The sequence below is a fragment of the Chlorocebus sabaeus genome, chromosome 19 (genome assembly GCF_047675955.1).
Source record: "Chlorocebus sabaeus isolate Y175 chromosome 19, mChlSab1.0.hap1, whole genome shotgun sequence".
Taxonomy (NCBI): domain Eukaryota; kingdom Metazoa; phylum Chordata; class Mammalia; order Primates; family Cercopithecidae; genus Chlorocebus; species Chlorocebus sabaeus.
Genome location: NC_132922.1, coordinates 6,318,905 through 6,338,709, shown reverse-complemented (window position 1 = coordinate 6,338,709; position 19,805 = coordinate 6,318,905). Strand labels below are relative to the sequence as shown.

General features: G+C 50.4%; 1 protein-coding gene and 1 pseudogene across 1 annotated transcript; both read right to left on the bottom strand.

Moving 5' to 3' along the window:
- Positions 1–13,815: 13,815 nt before the first annotated feature.
- On the bottom strand, positions 13,816–16,251 carry LOC140709076 (uncharacterized; annotated as a pseudogene).
- RTL6 (retrotransposon Gag like 6) lies at positions 13,816–19,550 on the bottom strand. Its single transcript, XM_007976046.3, has 2 exons — positions 19,240–19,550; positions 13,816–19,002 (listed from the first exon to the last, which is right to left on the bottom strand). The coding sequence occupies exon 2, from the start codon at positions 18,737–18,739 to the stop codon at positions 18,020–18,022; it is 720 nt and encodes a 239-aa protein (XP_007974237.1). The 5' UTR covers positions 18,740–19,002; positions 19,240–19,550; the 3' UTR covers positions 13,816–18,019.
- Positions 19,551–19,805: the final 255 nt, after the last annotated feature.

Below are 19,805 nucleotides of genomic sequence, written 5' to 3'. Positions count from 1 at the left end.
CATTGAATTCTTAATATTGGTTATTGGTTTCTTTACTTCTAAAATTTGTAGTTGGTTCTTCCAATATGTTTGTTACTTTTTCTAGTTTCTAGTTCCTTGCTTTTAGTTTTAAGCTCCCCACTTTGTCCCCAAGAGCACCCATAGTGAGCATGTTGTCAAGACTGTGTCGTGTAGTTCCACCATCTGAGATAACTGTGGATCTTTTCGTTGTTGTCTTGGTTTTCATTCCTGCTATCTTGCCTCCTTCTGTGCTGGTTGTCTTTGATTGTGTGATGATGGACATTATGTCTGAAAAACTCTCTGTAGAAGTAATCTACTGGGTATAATGGCTCACACCTATAATCCCAGCACTTTGGGAAGCTGAATCAGGAGGACTGCTTGAGCCCAGGAGTTCAAGACCAGCATGGGCAACACAGCGGAACCCTGTTGCTGCAAAGACTTTAAAAAAACTATCCAGGCATGGTGGCCCATGCCTGTAGTCCCAGTTACTTGGGAGGCTGAGGTGGAAGGATCACTGAGCCTGGGAGGTCAAGGCTGCAGTGAGTTGAGGCTGTAGTGACACTGCTCTCCAGCCTGGGTGAGACCCTGTCTCCAAAATAATAATAATAATTTAAGGCCAGGATGACTTTATCTTCTTCCAGGATGACTTTATCTTTCCTTCTCCAGGTGCTTGGGCATTCTAGATTTACCTCAATCCAGTTTCAGGGATTGAGATTTTTGGCACTACCCTGGTTACTGGAAGCTAAGCTATAGGACACAAAAGAGCTGGTTTTATTCCAATGCACTCTTTATACCTCACATACACCCTTTTGGAGCCCAACCCTAAATATGGGGTCAGGGATGTGTGCCAGGACCCCTACCCTTGCTTGGCAGGCTCTGGACACCAGTGATTGTCCCCGTCACCCTGTGAGGCTGTCAAAGCTGCTGCCCGGCCTCTGACTTTCCTCTTCCAGATTAGCTAATGTTCTCCAGGGAGAAGGCACCCCAAATGCAAGCTTCACCTTTCTGAATTTCCTTCTCGGATTTTACTCACTATCTCGTCACTCTGCTTCTAGAAAGATCTTAAAATCTTCCGTCCATCTGTTTCCTTATCTTCAGAGGAATGGTTGGTCTGAACTGTGTAGCCCGTCATCACCTGAAGGGCCACAAAGCCGCGTCTCGTGAAATCCACCCCCTGGGGGAGCTCTGCCTGGTGACAGGGCTCAGGACCCCTCTGCTCTCAGTTCTGTCCTCACCTTCCCTCCTGGGGAATATCTTTCCAGTGTATGCGTTTCCTGTTTCCCTTCTTGTTTCTTCCCAAAAGAGTGAACTTTACTTAATCCATTACTTCCTGGGTTTCATTGCCGTGGAACACAGTTTCTTACTGACACCAGTGACAATCCAGGAAGCATATTTTGTAATGTATAAACTAAAACGTGGCCCCTTCCTCACTTATTAGGAGCTGCTGGCATTGGAAGAAGAAATGGTGAAACTGTAGTGAGAAATTAATGAATAAGAAAGAAAACTGAGAGAATATTTTAAACCAACAGCTGATTCTTTAAAAATAAATAAGTTCAACAGTTAATCTCTGACAAATCTAATCAATAAAAAAAGAAAATAGATTAAATTAAGCAGAAGAAAGAGGGTGTGATCAATGCAGACAGGATTCTCAAAGCCTAAGATGAAACTACGCATGATTCTTTGCTGATCAATTAGAAAATCTCCATGAAATGGACAGTTTTCTATTCCCTCCCAAATGATTAAAGCAGAAGTAGCTCATCTGGGAAGAAATGCTATTTCCCATCTCTGATACCCAGTACCAGAAATTCCAGCCAATTAGACTTAATAAGTCAGCGGAGTGAGCTTCCTCAAGCAGGAGACAGACACTCTTATCTGCCAAGGACATGTTTATCTAGCTAGGTCATGAATAATTGAGAAGTAGAGTCACAGGAAAAAAGAAGGACAAAACCCAGCACAAGTCAGATAGAGACTGTAAAGGTAAACGTGATGAAATTAAACTAAGTAGCTATAACAAGAGATGTATAAGACCTGTTTGAAGGAAAATACAAAACTTGATTGTGGAACAGGGTTGAAACTAGGACGAGACCAACGTCACGGAGCACTTCCTCTCCGCGGTGACACTGCGGTTGCACAGCCACGTGAGTGAGCACGGCCTTCAACGGACATGTGTATTTACATGCAGTGCGATCTTCCCTTGGTATCTACAGGGTTGGTTCCAGCACACACCTCCACCCCCACAGAATCCAAAGATGCTCAGGTCCCTTACTTAACGGTGCAGGATTTGCATATAACACACACCCTCCAGTGTACTTTAAATCTTCTTTAGATTACTTATAATACCTGATGCCATGTCAATGCTATGTAGATAGTTGCTATACTGTATTGCTTTTTTTTTTTTTTTTTTTTTTTGAGACAGAGCCTTGCTCTGTCACCCAGGCTGGAGAGCAGTGGTGTGATCTCAGCTGACTGCAAGCTCCGCCTCCTGGGTTCAAGCGATCCTCCTGCCTCAGCTACCCGAGTAGCTGGGATTACAGGCGCCCCCCAGCACACCCGAGTAATTTTTTGTATTTTTAGTAGAGACATGATTTCACCATGTTGGCCAGGCTGATCTCAAACTCCTGACCTCAAGTGATCCACCCACCTTGGCCTCCCAAAGTGCTGGGATTACAGGCATGAGCCACCACACCCAACCTCTTAATTTTTTTTTTAAAGTCAGCTGAGGCTTCGGATGTAGAAGGCCACAAAAAAACACCACTCACAACCTAACGGTGAGTAAAGTCTGCATAAGCTACAAAATCAGAATTTTTCTTGAGCCCACGAGAGAGCTAAGATTACAAGGAAGTGAATTCCAAATAGTGCCCAGCCCCACTGAGGAGAGAGAAGACAAGGCACATGAATTGTGGCGTTGTTAGCGAAGCAACGAGAAAACATAGGGCTGCTGGAAAGACAGGCAAAGAGCAAATGGCTAAAATAGTAACAAATTCTTTCGGGCTGAATATGGGATACTGTGACCTTCTGGAGTAACTGGAAGCCCAGATGCTAGCGGAGGTCACCTCAGTTCCCTACAAACTCTTCCCATCCTCTGAGTGCTCACTGGATATATTGGAGACAGGGCAGGACAGCATCAAAAGCTGCCCCTTTTTTGACGCACAGACACGAAAAACAACACCTTTTCCCAGACCCTTTACTTATATAAAAACAAGAGCTCCAGGCCACTGGGGGAAGGGCAGGAAATCCTCCTAAGGTCCACGAAGATCCTTAGCTTCTGGGGAATAGAAACAGAAGATAGTTTTCATCTTAAGAAACTTGAGGGCCAGGTGCAGTGACTCATGCCTGTAATCCCAGAGCTTTGGGAGGTTGAAGTGGGTGGATCATCTGAGGTCAGGCGTTCGAGACCAGCCTGGCCAACATGGTGAAACCCCATCTCTACTAAAAATACAAAAATTAGCCAGGCGTGGTGGTGGGCACCTGTAATCCTAGCTACTTGGGAGACAGAGGCAGGAGAATTGCTTGAACCCGGGAGGTGGAGGTTGCAGTGAGCCGAGATCACGCCATTGCACTCTAGCCTGGGCGACAAGAGAAAAACTCCATCTCGAAAAAAAAGAAAGAAAATAAAGGAAACTTGAGGCTGGGCGTGATGGCTCACACCTGTAATCCCAGCACTTTGGGAGGCCTGGGTGTGAGGATTGCTTAAGGTCAGGAGTTTGAGACCAACCTGGGCAACACAGCAAGATCCCATCTGCATTTTTTTTTTAACTACAAAATAAGTTTGTTGGTGGTAATGTGATAGAATTTATTCCCAACATCTGATATTACTGACTTTCGGGTCCTTGAGATATGCAGATCCTCGTATGTAGCTGGCATAAATCCCGTGATTTGAGCTCTCTTAATTGTTTTGTGATTTCTTTCTGTTTCTTCCCACAGAGACTTGTAATGCACCTTCCATAAATGCATCCAGTAAATGGAGAAATAAAGTGGGACAAGAGCTGTACGTTCTTATAATCTACATGCTTTCCACACAAGATACATTTCTTTTTTTCTTTTTTCTTTTTGAGACAGTCTTGCCCTTATCACCCAGGCTGGAGTGCAGTGCATTATTCGAGCTGTTTTTCTCATTCAGATACAAAAGTTTCTTCTAGACCGCTCCAGGTAGCTGGCGTGCTAAGGGTAGCATTGTTCTGACACTACACTTTCCATGCCCTAAAAGCTCCTTTAGCACTGACGGCACCAGTGTTTTCTCTTCTTTTCCTGTTTAGTAGTTTAATAGCTTTGCTGTTTGTGTTTTTCATAATTTAAGTGAATTATATGTAACTAGTTTATTGAGGAACCTCAACTTGTTGAGACTATAAATAGATGCAATTTTATTTCTCCCCAACCCCAATCCATATAGGATCTGTTGAAGCCCTCTTTCCTGCTAGGTAGGAGGTCCCTTAATGACATCTTGCCCAGATTCCAAGGTTTTCTTCTCATTTTCGTCTTTAGAACAGCCTCTTGGTGTTTAAGACTAAGCCCTGTCTATTTCTAAAGAATGTTCAGCTCAAACACAATTCAAGGCTTGTGGTCAGAGTTCTCTGTGGCTCTGGTGGCTTGGAGGAGTGGGGAAGGTCCCCTCTGGACTCAACGAAACTGTTGCCCTCACCAGGCTGTGTTTATTCACGTGTTGGGACGGCTCAGAGAGGGCGCAGGGAGAGGGCCCTGGAAGGGTGGTGGCCTCTCCCACTTTCCCATCCACCGCTGAGCATGAGAAGACTTCAGCTCCCACCTGGGCCCTCCCAGGTGTCTCTGCTCCGTGATGTCACCTGCCCTCCTCTCCTGGCTGGCCCTGGCTGGTGGCGGTCACACCACAGTGCTCTGATGCATGCATTATTGTGTGCTCCCCACCATGGGGATCCCACAACACTGTGGTTCCCTGTCTCATCCACCTTCCCGGGGGCAGCAGGCACCGGCAGGTAGGGATCCAGCTTCCATACATTCTGGAAACAGGAAGCTAAAGGGGTTGATGCTGACTCCCCTTGAATGGGAAATCTCCTCTCCTTCTGAGTCCCTTAACCCATGATTCATGGGATGAAGGCAGGTGGCGAGTCCACTGGCCAACCAGACATGACCAGAATGCACCTGTCCCTGTCTCAGAGGTGCCTTCAACCTACATGAAGTTCTCAAAGCCCGCTCTCCCCTAGCTTTCTCCCGTGAAGGAGAAAACAGCACTTACCACCAAACCTCCATGGTAGCCCCCAGGCAGATCACTCCCACAGTCCCATCTTCTGCACGTAAGGACTCACACCTCATATGTTTTCTTGGGTTTTGGTTTCCGGATTTTTTTTTTTTTTTTTTTTTTTTTTTTTTTGAGTTGGAGTCTCACTCTGTCACCGAGGCTGGAATTTAGTGGTGTGATCTCGGCTCATTGCAGTGTCCACCTCCAAGGTTCAAGTGATTCTTCTGCCTCAGCCTCCTGAGTAGCTGGGATTACAGGCACCCACCACCACGCCCGGCTAATTTTTGTATTTTTAGTAGAGACAGGGTTTCTCCATGTTGGCCAAGCTGGTCTCGAACTCCTGGCCTCAAGTCATCCACCCACTTTGGCCTCGCTAAGTGCTGGGATTACAGGCGTGAGCCACCGTGCCCGGCCAGAGCTGGTGTTTCTGTCTCCTTCAGGGGACGTCCACAGTGCATGCTACTGAGCAGATGGAAGTCCTCCTCCAGCCAGTAACTCGGGGGCCCAGGCCTCCTCATTGCACGAACCTGTCGCCTTCGCAGCCTGTTTCCAAGGTCACCCTGCCCATTAGCTTGAATCCAGCCAGTGGGAGGGACAGGATCCCCACCGACATTCCATTGGCTAGAGTCTAAGCATGGAGCCACACCTTGTCATTGAATGGGCAGAGAGATGTCATTGAGCTTTTTGCCCAGGAAGAAGAGAAAACGGGATTGATAAAGAACCAGTCTGTTTGTGCAACATTTGGGTTCTGGGAGAATGGCAGGTCTAGGAATTCCTTTCAAGTGCGGTAGCTGATGGCCTGTGGACAGCATTCCAGGTTCAGAATACAGCCTGTTTACTGCATTGCATTCTCAGCTTCAGGGCTTCGCTATAATTTTGGGCAAACAGAAAAAACCAAACTCAATATCCTGCTATATATGTATAACTAGAAAATACATCGCTTTTCTTGAAAGGTGGGCGGAGGCTTTGGCAGGTGTCCTGTGACGAAGATGGCTCTCGGAGAGCCACGGGTAAGTCACATGGGTTCTGCTGTTTCTGAAAATGCTGTGACCTGATCTGAGGGAGTTGGCAGTTTCTACTCATTATTTTGTTGTGGTGGTGGTTGGTGTGTAACCATCAGGTTTCTGTGAGCACAGTAACATTTGAAATCCGGAAGTTTGGGGACACACGGAAGGACCACTGAAAGAGGTGGTGAGGTGGTACCGCCCAGTGCACCAGGGCAAAGATCACAGAGGGAGGCTGGTGATGGGGCACAGGACAGGCCAGGGAAGCCCACTCAGAGCGTGAGCCAGCTCCCCAGCTCCCCAGCACCCATTAGCCTGCCCAGGCACGAGGAGTTCCCTTCACAGGCTAGGGCAGATGAAGAATGGGGTGAGGAAGGGGGAAAGCAGCCACAGTTCCACAGAGGAAGGTGCGTGGGTTCCCTCCCCCTGGGCCCGCAGCAGAGCCCTCTGGACACTGACCTGAATGGGCCAGGTCAGGGCATCAGCAGGCCGGCTGCATGAGTCACCAGCAGTGATAACCAGCAGGGCAGTGCAAGCTTGCAAGGACCTCCTGCTGACCTCCATCAATGCCGTGAGAGAAGAAAATAAAATGACAAAATATCACAGTCGTGAAAATACCATTATGTGCAAGAGGTATGGAAAATAATCAACTTTACAACTTATAAAAAATATTGAGATTTCAGGCCAGGCGTGGTGCCTCACGCCTGTAATTCCAACACTTTGGGAGGCCAAGGCAGGTGGATCCCCTGAGGTCAGGAGTTTAACACCAGCCTGGCCAACATGGCGAAACCCTGTCTCTGCTAAAAATACAAAAATTAGCTGGGCGCGGTGGCAGGCGCCTGTAATCCCAGCTACTTGGGAGGCTAAGGCAGGAGAATCGCTTGAATCCGGGAGGCGGAGGTTGCAGTGAGCCGAGATTGCACCATTGCACTCTAGCCTGGGAGACAGAGTGAGACTCTGTCTCAAAAAAACAAAAAAAAATTGAGATTTCAGGATGTGATGGTTTCCTCATTTGGGCTGCTCTAACAAGGTACCACAGACTAGGTGGCTTGAGCCACAAACATTTACTTCTCACAGTCCTGAAGGCTGAGAGGTTCAAGATAAAGGTGATGGCAGATTCAGTGTCTGGTGAGACCTGCTTCCACGTTGCAGGCCGATGACCGATTGTCCTCTTGCTGTATCTATTCGTGAGGGTGCAACCCGCATGACCTCACCGCCTCCCAAAGGCCCACCTCCTAAAGCCATCCCATTGGAGGCTAGGATTTCAACACACAAATATTGAGGGAACACAAACATTCAGTCCACTGCAGGTGACAACATTGAAAAAAGTACCTTGGGCCAGGTGTGGTGGCTCATGCCTGTAATCCCAGCACTTTGAGAGGCCCAGGCAGGCAGATCACCTGAGGTCAGGAGTTTGAGACGAGCCTGGCCAGCATGGAGAAACCCCGTGTCTACTAAAAATACAAAGACTAGCTGGGCGTGGTGGTGGGCGCCTGTAGTCCCAGCTACTCGGGAGGCTGAGACAGGAGAATTGCTTCAACCCGGGAGGTGGAGGTTACAGTGAGCCAAGATCATACTACTGCACTCCAGCCTGGGTGACAAGAGCGAGAGTCCATCTCAAAAAAAAAAAAAAGAAAAGAAAATAATACCTTAATCAATATCTCTAATGTAAATGATGAGTAACCCATTTGGTTAAAAAAAAAAAAAAAGTAAACTATTTTACATTTGCAATAGGAAACAGACATGCATATCAACAATCTTTGAAGAAATGACACCAATGTGGATAAAACCGCAAACTTCATATGAAATAGGATTTGAAATAGGACATGAAATAGGATTTAAATGAACAGGGAGATGGCACTTGTTCCCACAGTAAATGACTGAGCATTGCAAAGATGTCTGTTTTTCAAAGAAGTTTATAGAATTGATTAAATGCTAATAAAAATTCTAATGTAATTATGTTTAATTCTAAAGTCTCTCTGGAATGATCCCAATTTGTAAGAATGTATGTGTGAGTGTGTATGTGTGTACATGTGTGTGTGCATGTCCATATTTGCAAATTAAAATAGACTAGAAAGGAATATGCAGAAATTGTAATATTTTCTGGGTGGTGGGAGTACAGATTATTTTTATGCTCCACATATTTTATAGTTTTAAAAGTATGTAATACATACATATTACCATTATAATTCAATTAAATCAATAAATGCTAAACAATTCCATTCATCAGGAAATGTTAAATGAGGAAGGACGGATAAAACCATTGTGAGGTAGACCCTGGCTGTGGGTGGAAATGTGGGCTGCAGGGAGTCCATCCCACTGCACGAGAAGTTGGTGGTGGGGAGGATGGAGGAGGGGTGCAAGCACAGGGCAGATTCCTAGAACAGAAAATTCTGGAAGCCCAGTCCTAATGATGGGGACATATGAGGGATGTGGAGGGGCCGGGGAGGAAGGGGAAGGTCAGGGGCTGATGGCATCTGTTCTTTCACCATCTCTACTTCTTATTTCATGGATATGGTTTCCTCATTCCCCTTTTATGATTGTATTTATTTTATTATATTTTATTGAGACAGAGTCTCACTCTATCGCCCAGGCTAGTGCAATAGGAATATAAAATTGTGTATATTTATATTCCCAACAAGTTGAGATTCCTCAATAAACTAGTTACACATAATTCACAACAGCTCACTGCAACCTCCACCTTCAGGGTTCAAGCAATTCTCCTGCCTCAGCCTCCTGAGTAGCTGGGATGACAGACACACACCACCACATCTGGCTAATTTTTGTATTATTAGTACAGACGGGGTTTCCCCATGTTGGCCAGGCTGGTCTTGAACTCCTGACCTCAAGTGATCTGCCCACCTCGGCCTCCCAAAGTACTGGGATTACAGGCATGAGCCACCATGCCCAGCCTCCTATAATGATTTTAAACAGAACTACTCTCAAGTCCTCTTCAGGTTGCTGTATCATCTCTATCCTGCAAGATTCTTCCTCTATGTGGTCTGGTGACTGTCGCAATGCTATTTTGTCCTGCATGCTTTGTTTGTTCCTGCAGCTGTCTCCTGTAGGGCATCTCTCCTTCCTGAACTGGGGTCTGTGTGTCTATGTGTTGTGGTCCCCCGGTTGTATCCACCCTGGTCCTCCAGTGCACACAGGGTGAAGGAGGCCTCTCTTCAGGGCACTGTGCACACCACTCATGCCATGCAGGATGGACCCTGGACTCATGTCAACGACTTGCTTCTGTTCCTGGCCATGGGTGAACCTTTCCTGGCCACAAACCCTGACAAGATTTCCAGCCCCCACCCGTGGGCAGACAGCACGTGGTTCCCAGTTATTGCTTGCATTTTAGTTTGGGGGAGATGTTTTCACTTCTGGTCCATATAAACATCCTTTCATTATTTTCAAATGCTCCATTCATACATCTCTCGTGTGTGTCTGTGCGTGTGGTGGTATTGGTGTTTTCACTTCGAGAGCATGGACTTGAAGAGGGAGGTTTCTGTATAAACTCAATCATGATCCAGAAAATTGTCTTCAGCACTCCAAGCCAATTTTCTCATCTGTCAAGTGGGGTTGTTATGAGGATGAACTGAGATAGATTCATCAGCAAGTAGCACAGTCGACCACACAGGGAACACCTATGGAGCCCACCGATTCTGCTTTCCCTTAGTGTTGGGAGCGGGACGAGGGTGTCACCCATCAGTCCCGGCAACAGCAGTGCTGGGGAAGTTCCACAAGTGACCTAAGAGGATGTACAGGTGAAAGTCTAAATAAGGAAACAACCGGGCGCAGCAGCTCACAACTGTAATCCCAGCACCTTAGAAGCCTGATTACTTGAGCCCAGGAATTACAGACCAGCCTGGGCAACATACTGAGACTCCATCTCTACATAAAATTTTTGCAAAGGAAAAGAAAGGGGAGGAGAGGAGAGGGGAGGGGAAGGGAGGGGAGGGTGGAAGGGAGAGGTAAGGGTGGGGGGGGGGAGGGGAAAATAAGGGAGGGAAGGAAGGGAAGGGAAGGAAGGGAAGGGAAGGGAGGGAGGGAGGGAGGGAGGGAGGGAAGGAAGGGACTGTTGCCAGTAACCTTCCCTGGAGATCTGCCTGGGGGAAGGCTATGGAAAATGCTCTCAGGATGGACACATGTGGGACGTGAGGCCAAGGACTGGCACTGGAGATGTCTGCAGTCTCCATGAGTTCCACAGAGAGCTCTGGAGCCGGCTGGCTCTGCACAGTGGTCCCGCGTCCCCCGGGCCCAGGGTGAGCACTGCCACAGAAAGGAGGCTCGCATGGCCTTGGGTGAAGTGGCGCCTTCGCTCAAGGACAAGGTTCAGAAGGGACCCCAGCCGAGCCCTCTCATGGCCAGCACTCCCAGGAGCAGGAGAACAGACCCTTTAGTCCTGGAAGGAAACCCAGATGGCCCAAGGCATCCATAGCAGGGGCAGACAACTGCAGTTAATTGGAAACTGATGATTCTGGTGGAAACCCAGTCAGTCTGTGGAATTAGCTGAAACATCCCTCAAACGACTAAACGTTCAATGAGGCAGTCAAATAGAAACACAACATTAATCTTTCCTATGTATCAGCAACAATCTCTCGGTAACTATGAAGGAAACCTGTGAGACTCGCCACAGGATCATACCGACAGCAGAAAACTACGCCCAAAGAATTGTTTAGCGACCAGGATGCTTCTCACAGCATTGTTCTCTATGACGAAAATTGTCAACACACTTCCAAAGCAAAGGGATCATTTGGGTGAAGCATGGCGAGTCCAGAGATGGGATATTATGTACTTACACATCCTATTTTCAAAGACCATGTCATGACCTCGGCAAGTTCTCATCACATATTAAGCATGTAGAATATTGTCCCATTCTGTAAGAAAGGAAAGTAAATAGGACAACACAGATGTGCGGCTGACTGGGGTCTCCGGCTCGGCTTGGTGGCCAGCTGCAACGTGACTGGTTGGCATGACATGGACCCGAGACTCTGGCTGTGCTCTGATGTGTGGTCCTTCTGCTCAGCCGCTAAACAGACACCCGGTAGCCTCTCCGCCCGGCTCTGGGCGAGGTGCTAGGGACGCAGGTGACTCACACAGCAGCCCTGCCCTCTAGGAGCACAGTCTGTTGGGGGGGGACAGACAGGCTCAGTAATGGGGTAAGTCCATCACCTACTAGGTGTAAGCCTGAGGGTGTCAGGGCAGGAGCACAGCCACGGGACCCCTCGCCCGGCCTGATTGCTCAGGAAGGGTCCTAAGGGGAGTAACACTGGATCCTTCTTAACAGAACAATAAGAGCAGGAGAAAGGAAGCCGTTAGGGAGGCTGGCGGCCCAGACCTGCAGCGGGCAGTGGTGGTGGGGACAGAGAGCCCAGCTGACCTGAGAGTCATTGAGGACCATGATGTCCAGGCACTGGAGCAGGTGCAGGAGAGAGGAGTAAGGCAAGAAAGATGCCCAGACGCCAAGCTGGGGATGCCCTGGATAGAGAAGAGGAGGCTCCCCAGAAAATCTCCAGGGCCACAGGATGGAATTCCACCAGGCTGGGCCCATGGGAGCACAAAGTGAGAGCAAGCGTCACAGAGCCAGAGAGTGGAGGCCCAGCTCCTACCCATAATCTGTTCTCTTGCCTCAAAGGGGCCAGGCAGTGGGATGGGGAGGGGGCTCAGCCCTAGACCCCCCAGGTCAGGCAGAGACCTTGCAAGGCCAGGTCCTTGTAAAGCTCTCGGATCAGCCACGTGGGGACAGGCAGGAGGGTACTATGTACACTCCAGGCCTTTCCATAGAGGAAGACACTGACTAGGCAATGGGCAAGCCAGGGGGGACCCTGATTTTCACTCCCATTCCCAAACCAGCCACCAGTCACAGAACAGCACATGGGGGAAACCTCAGGGAAAGGCTTTCTGCAGGGTGGAAGGAGACCCTTCCACTCTGCAGCCCACAACTGCAGAGTCCCTACACAGAGCCCCCCACGCTGCACCCTGCACACAACTCACCAAAGCGCTTATGCCTCTCCAGGCCCTGCACCTGTTACCAGGGTTTGGAGGAAACCGTAGAATGTTTCAAGTTCATCTAGTAACAACAGCTAAGAAAATCTGAAGGGGGAGAGTCCTACTAGATATGAATAGAAATTATAAAACCTGGCAGGGCACAGTGGCTAACGCCTGTAATCCCAGCACTTTGGGAGGCTGAGGCGTGGATCACCGGAGGTCAGGAGTTCAAGACCAGCCTGGTCAACATGGCAAAACCCTGTATCTACTAAAAATACAAAAGAATAAATAAATAAATAAAGTAGCTGGGAGTGACAGCTGGTGCCTGTAATCCTAGCTACTCAGGGGCCTGAGACAGGAGAATCACTTGAACCCAGGAGGCAGAGGTTGCAGTGAGCCAAGATCATACCACTGGACTCCAGCCTGGGCGACAGAGACTCGGTCTCAAAAAAAAAAAAAAGAAATTATAAAACGCAAGTCAGCTAAAATAGGGAAGTACCGGGCAAGACAAATGGATCAACTGAATAAACAGTGGGGAAGTCCTACTGTAGGTAAGATTTCCCCATGTGCGAAGGAAAGAACACACGTGACCAAGGGAGGGAAATAATTTTTAATAAGTGGACTCAGGGTGTTTGTTTAAATCTTTGAAAGACAGTCTATTCAAAGCCTCCTCTCACATGACATGCCAAATTAATCCCAGAAATAACTGTGTATTAATCTAGAGGGGGAAGAAAGACCTGAAGTTTAAAGCGATGGAAGGAACAGTTGCTGATGTTTGCAGAACTGCCGATCCTTGTCTCTCTTTAGACCAGCAGTTCTCAAAGTGGGGCAAGAGCCTTTTGGAGGTCCACGAGGTAAAACCGTTTTCATAAGAATCCCAAAATATCACAGGCTTTTTCCACGTCATCTCATGGGTGCAGTGGGGCTTTCAGAGGCGCCATGGCATATGCGCTCTTGCAGGTTAAGCACAGCAGGTAGGAGGCTCCCACTGTCTTCTATTCAGCCAGACCTTACAGGCATTTGCAAAAATGTCTTCTTCAATGCTTCTCCTCACTTATGTTTTGTTTTGGAAAATATAGTTTTTTTATTTAAAATGTTATTTGTGTTTTTCTTTTCCAAATAATTAAAACTTTGCTTAAATTTATAATATGGTAAATATTGATGGATAAAACCTATATAAGCAAAAGCTCTTTGAGGCCCTCAGTGAGTTTGGATGGTGCAAGGGGACCCTGATACAAAATGTGTGAGAGCTGGCCTCGGCTGTGAGCTCTGCAGTGCAGACTGCTGGATCCATGTGCGTATCCCAGGGCGTTGCAGGTCCATTGGAGTAACTAATTCAACAAACGTGTACTGAGTACCTATCACGTGCCGTGGATCCCAGGGCATTGCAGATCCACTGGAGTAACTAATTCAAATGTGTACTGAGTACCTATCACGTGCCAGGCATTGTCATAGGTGCTAGTGCTACGGCCATGAACAAAACAGCCAAACTCTACCTGCCTGCCTTGTGTTCTTGTCTAGCAGACACAGTGCTGTGGAAACAGATTGACTATGTATGTCAAAATTTCAATAAGATAAAACACACACACTAAGTAAAAACCCAGAAACAGCTGCAGCAAATATGACACACACCAGGTTAATATCTTTAATATATACCGAGCTCATAGAAATTTATCAGACCCCAGAAGATAGAGCAAAGGACACTGACAATCCACAAAAGAGGAAATACAATCGCTTCACACGCAAGATGCTCAACCGTGCTAGAAATCAGTGAAATGCCAACTGAACCACAATGCTATGTTTTCATTATCAAATTAGCAAATATTTAGCCAGATGATAATTCCCAATACGGGCAAGATGGACATGTTTATCCTTGCTGGTGGCAGTGTAAGGGGATACAAATGTTTCTGGAAACCATTTTGTCAATATGCAGTAAAAGCCGCAAAGGTTTTCATATTCTTCAATTCAAGAATCCCGCCTCTGGGAGTCTACCCTAAAAAAATAACTTGACATTGGGAAACAGCCTGTGCACAAATATTCATCAATTTATAAATGAAAAATCAGTAACAGCGTTAGTGATCGGCAACTGGCACGAGGGTCCATCTAGTCGATGGAGGAGTACACAGCCACTCCAAAATAAAATATTTAATAATCAGAAGGGGAGATGCCCCCGATATGCTAAGTGAAAACATCTGCACAGAACTGTATCATTATAGAAGACAGCAGCAAAACTATGTTAAAACAAAATGCAAAGAAACTATAGTTGGGGGGGGAAGCCTGAGAGACACCAAAATGTGATGTTTTACTTCCTTCTTTCCTCTACTTGCAAAAATTTATCTAACATGTGGTTTACATGGATAATGAGAAGACCTAGTAGGTTTGGTGCTTGTGTATGCAAAGGCATGAGGCACACGGAAGTGAGGAGCTGGGTTTCCTCCCATCTCTACCCCACCTGTGCTGTGCTGACTGCCACCCCACCCAACCTCAGGTCCCCAAGAGACCGTGACACGCGGGCTGTCTGTTCCACATGGAAGGCCATACACCTCCATCTTCTCCCCTGCTCTGGGAGAGTACATGGCTTCTCCTGTTGGCCCAACAGTCTGCTCTTGCTTCCCTTCCCCAGGAGACCCACCTTGTGCCTACCTCTCTAAGTCCCTAAACCAGTGCTCTCCAAGCAGAGGTGCCATGAGCCTTACAGCTGTGGTTGCAGATGGAGACGCCTCTGCTAGGATCTCTTCCCTCTTCCACCCAGAGCTCTGCCCCCCGTCAGTGGCTGCAGCATGCGCCCTTTCGTCCAGTCCCAAGGTTTGTTCCCTAAGTTAACCTCAGCACATGCCCAGCTCAACCCATATCCCTTCATTCCCCTACAAGCTGGAACTGCCAGGGTGGTGCCCACCCAAGGCAGCTCTGTCTGCCATGACAACAGGAGCTGGTCCTGTCGCACTTTCTGGGTTTTGTTTTCCACTCCTCCTCACTGCTCAATACGTACTTACCTGGGGCCAATGAAATAGGTCTTTGCTGTTTCCTAGAAGTCACCAAAATGTTTCAGGACATTAAGTTAGTCCCAGGGTCACACTATACTAGGCCATGGAGTCACCCCTTCACTAACTTCCATCTCCAGTGATGCCCTGGAATGCAATGAAGCTTACTTACCAGAGGGGTACCATGTGGAGCAGAGAGCAGTCACAATACAGTCCAAAGATGTCACAACCATGGAAAAGAGAACTTGCCTTCACATGCGCTGTTGAACACTACTGCCTGTCCGTTTTACCAATCAATACCTGTTCTCCTAAAATTTAGAGAAATTATAACCCCAAAATATGTACAAAGCACTCCCTTCCCCCACTTTGTGCTTCAGCCTGATCCCCGGTCACTAAGGTCTCCCTCTGGGGCTGTGCCTCATCCTCCTTAGCTGGAGACTAAGGTATCTTCCACTAGAGCCACCACGGGGTCCTCACCTCTCCAATGTGGGCTTCTTCCAAGTTCAAGTTGAAGGGCAAGCCCCGACCCTCTCTCATCTGCTCCATGTTCCCAAGTGCAGGGAGCTATCAAGAAGGTCCTAAGCACACACCAGCACTCCTCCCAAGCCCGCACACATAAGCACCGAGAGCAAAAACACAAATCACCACGCCAACGGCGGGGCAGCCGCTTGGATTGCGTGCCCGTAGGCCGAGGACCCGGCTGCAGGTGTGGACAGGGAGCATGGATGGCCTTTCCTAGGCAGCTCTGGGGTGTGGAGCAGCACAAGCCTGACACAGACATGGTATGGCTTTTAACAAGCCACTTGGGTAGAGCTAGGGCTGGCGACACGGCAGAGTTCCCACCCTGCTTCCATGCTGGGCTGGGCCACATGGAAACCTTCCAGATGCCTTTTCCCAGGTGCCACTGTACCCCTTCACTTGGGGGCACCTCTGCCTGGCAGGTACTAGTCTTACCAATACAGTTGCTGGAGACAGAACAGAACTGAGCACAAAGAGAAAGTAATCTGCACACCTCCCATTCATGGAATGGTGGCCCCACTGTGTCCTCCCTCTGTCCATGCTTAAAGAGCACCATGGTCCCACCTGAACAGCCTTGGCTGGAGTCCAGGGGAGCCTAAAGCCTGTATTCAGGCAGTTGTTCAGCAGGGCAATTGGGCTAACAGAGTTCATGATGAGTGGGTGGCAGTAGTCTGCGGACCCCAGCAACCACTGAATGTCCTTGCCCTTGCAAGGCAGCGGTTCTTCAGAATCGCAGTCACTTTTCCCATCATCAAAACTCTTAAGAAGCCAGGTCCAAGGACCCAACCTCTGGGGTCCCAAGACACATACATGTCTTTAGGTGGGTGCGGAGGTTGTCCTTCTGCAGTCAAGCCAGGACCCTTCAGACAGGGGCAGATGAGCCCAGGATAAGAATCCCTACGGTCCAGGAGGTCATGTCGATACGGTTCATTTGGCATTGAAATATGGCGGAACAGCTCAGTCCAAAGGGCGTGGCCAAACTCAGCCACAAAATGATTTCTTGGTCACCCCCCTGTGAGGAAGGACCAGGTCCTTCAGAAGCAGGACATGCATGCTAGTGCTGCATTGTCACCACACTAAGACGACGACAGTCCACAGCTCTTTGCTTTTACATATGCCACCAAGACACTGGCTGGGTTGCCAGAGGCAGACACTCCCCGGCCTTAAGTGCTTAAGGATGTTTCCCAAAGGGAGTCTGTTTTCTCTTGGACAAAGGCAGCCCATCTGATTGCCCAGGCATGGGAAGGACATGCTACAAGGTGCCTTTGGAGACCCACAGATGGTGTGTGAGTAGCTGCAGGGCTGCAGTGAAGGCCACATGGCACCTGAATGGAGATGGGAACGGGTCTCAAGCTGGGCAAGGCTTGAGACAGTGACAGGGTGTAGAAGCAGGAGTGACTGAGCATCAGCCGATGTGGCACTGCCCATGGAGATTCTGGGCAGCAAAGGGAGTCACTGGTATCCACCCTCAGCCTGCTATGGCCCTCAGGTTCAGATATGCTGGAACCTGCAGCCTGATAGACTTGACCAGTGGCTGAGAGTCCACCATGACCTTATTTAGCAGGTAAGTTCCAGATTCCCCAAACTTCTGGCTCGATCAGAACACCAGCAGCTGAAGCCAGGCATTAACAGAGGTGCCACACTGGTCCTTCCCAGTGAGAGCAGTGGGGCCTCCCAGACTGCATACTCACGTGCAGAGTGGAACCTGGCCCCCGGAAATGGTAGAACTACACTCCTAGCAGTGACCACTCGACCACTACAGCACCGATGAGGCCCTGCCTGCTGCACTGGGCCCTGGCAGGGCTGGCAGGCATCTTGGGTGGGAAGCCAGATTCCCTCTCCAGGTACACCCATCAAGCCACCAGCCTGGCCAAACTGGCATCTTTCTGTCCAGAGCTCATCAATAGGAACTGGGCAACCAGGTGGGGAGCCGCCAAGGGAGCTTGGAGAGGGCAGAGTAGGAGCCTCCATGAACCAAGTCAGGCTGGGAGGGTCAGCCCTCGTGGTTTGTCAGCGTGCGGCGGAGTCCCTGTGCCTAAGCAGCAGAGCGGTAGTCATTGAAACAGCCCCGGACGCCAGCAAGAGGGAGGCGAGCATGCAGTGAGCGATAGGTACAAAGCTAGCACGTAAGAGGAAGCGCAGCAAGGTGGGCAACCAGGGCGCCAGGAGGGATGGAAGGAAGATCTCCTTGGGGAACACGTCTGGAGAGGCAAGAAGGGAGGTCTTCAAACAGGGACGATGCTGTCCTACGGGCATTTCTTCTACACAGCAAAGAGCGTATGCTACCTGGGTGGCTGCAGACGCTACCAGGTGGTGGCGGATTCTTAAAGATTCCGTGCTCGGGCAGGCAGGGCTGGCGCTGGACTAGTCCCGTTGGAAGCTGGATGCACTGGGCAAGGCCCCGTGCCCGCAGCGGCCAGCTGACGGCAGAGCATCTGCCTCTCTCGCACGGCCCTGTTAGAGGCAGAAGTCTTCCTGATTTGGGCGCGCCGCGCATGCCGGAGCGGAGACTTGTAGGTTCTCCGCAACTCTGCCAGGAACCCCTGATAGTTGTTGCGCAAGGGGCTGTCAGGTTGCATGTGCGGGATAGCCCACTTCTCCGCCTCCCCAGTCAGTCGAGACACAAGGAAGGCCACGCGCTCGGCCTCACCCGGGAAGCGGGAGGCCTGGAATATCATGAACCTGTCCATCTGCATCAGGAACCCCGCCAACTGGCCTGGGTCCCCGGAAAAGGGCTCGGGCAGAGAGGTTGGAGGTGTGGTCATGGGTCGAGTCCCGTTTGAAGTAATTGCAGAGATGGGCGGGGTGATCTGCAGAGCCCCCGGGATCCGCGCCCTGGTGCGTAACAAGGTCAGCTCTGCCATCACGCTCTCCAGCATGTTGGTGAGATTGGCCTTCTCTGCCCGCAGGGTGGAGGCCTCCCGCCTCAGCGCGGAGTTGGTGAGGCGCAGGGAGGTCAGGGTGTCAATCACATCATCCATCTGGGCGTTCGGAGACGCTGCCGAGGCCGGGCTTTCAGCTTTGGACGTCTGCGGCTGCACCATGCTGGCCAGAGGTCAGCCACGGACTGAGATCCGCGGGTGGGCCAAGGGGGTGTGGTGACCAGGTGGGCCCCTGTAGAAATGGGGGCAGCGTGGGGTGCACAACGCGAGGGCGCTGCGAGACCCCCAAGCTGAGGGCCCAAGAGAGGGGCACGCGTGCCAGGCGGGGGCAGGCCCTGGGGACTTCGGCCCCGGTCCCACGCGGCTCCTTTACTGCAGACTTCGCGGGCTACGGAGCCGGACGGGCGGCTGGACCTCTCTGGGCCCTGGAGGATTAAGAAAAGATGTTTTTAAGGTTTCAATTGCGACTAGCGGGCAGGACGGTGAGAGGCGGCGTGGAGGGCCCGCGCGTGGGTGGCGAGGCTGCACAAAGCCCCGCGGCGCCCGCCCCGCGCCCGCCCGGGGGAGAACAAAGCGGGCTGCTCCTCCGCGGTCGCGGGCCTGGGGGCCACCACAGTGGCGGGGCCGGGCCGGGCCGGGCAGTGGGCCGGGGGCGCGCGTACCTGGGGTCTCGCGGTTCCTCCGCGGCTCCGTCCGCCGCCGGCCGTGACCAAGATGGCCCGCGCGGGGGACGCGGCCAGGCCGATGAGTCACCGCGCGGCCCTCCGAGAACTGCTTCCCGGTCAGCGCAGGCGGGCGACGGCGCTGGCGATGGCGGCGGGCGGCCTCAGGCAGGTGCAGGGCCCGGGGCCGGGGCGGGGCCGGGGTCGCGGCAGAGGGCGGGTCACCGCGCGGCCTTTGTGCGGGCGGGGCCAGCGCGGTGGCGGCGGCGGGCGGGCCTCAGGCGGGCCCCGCTGGTTGCCATGGAGACCGCCTGCTCCCGCGTGTTCGGGATGGCCGTAGCGCCGCCTCCGGAAGTGACGCACAAAGTCCCCGCCTCCCCCAGCTCGGGCAATCGCTGCGAGTCCTTCCCAGCTGCCAATCAGGGAAGACTGTGGTTGCTGAGGTGTCTTCATTAGGGCGGGTTCCTGGTGTTCTCTCAGCCATTCCTCCCAAGAGGGCTTGCAAGGCTCTTTCTGTGGTTGTCATTGGGGTTTTTTTTTTGATAATTTACCGTTCTTCTTATTGT

Excerpts from the sequence above, each read along its gene's own strand:
- RTL6 (XM_007976046.3), bottom strand. The coding sequence starts at position 18,739 with ATGGTGCAGCCGCAGACGTCCAAAGCTGAAAGCCCGGCCTCGGCAGCG.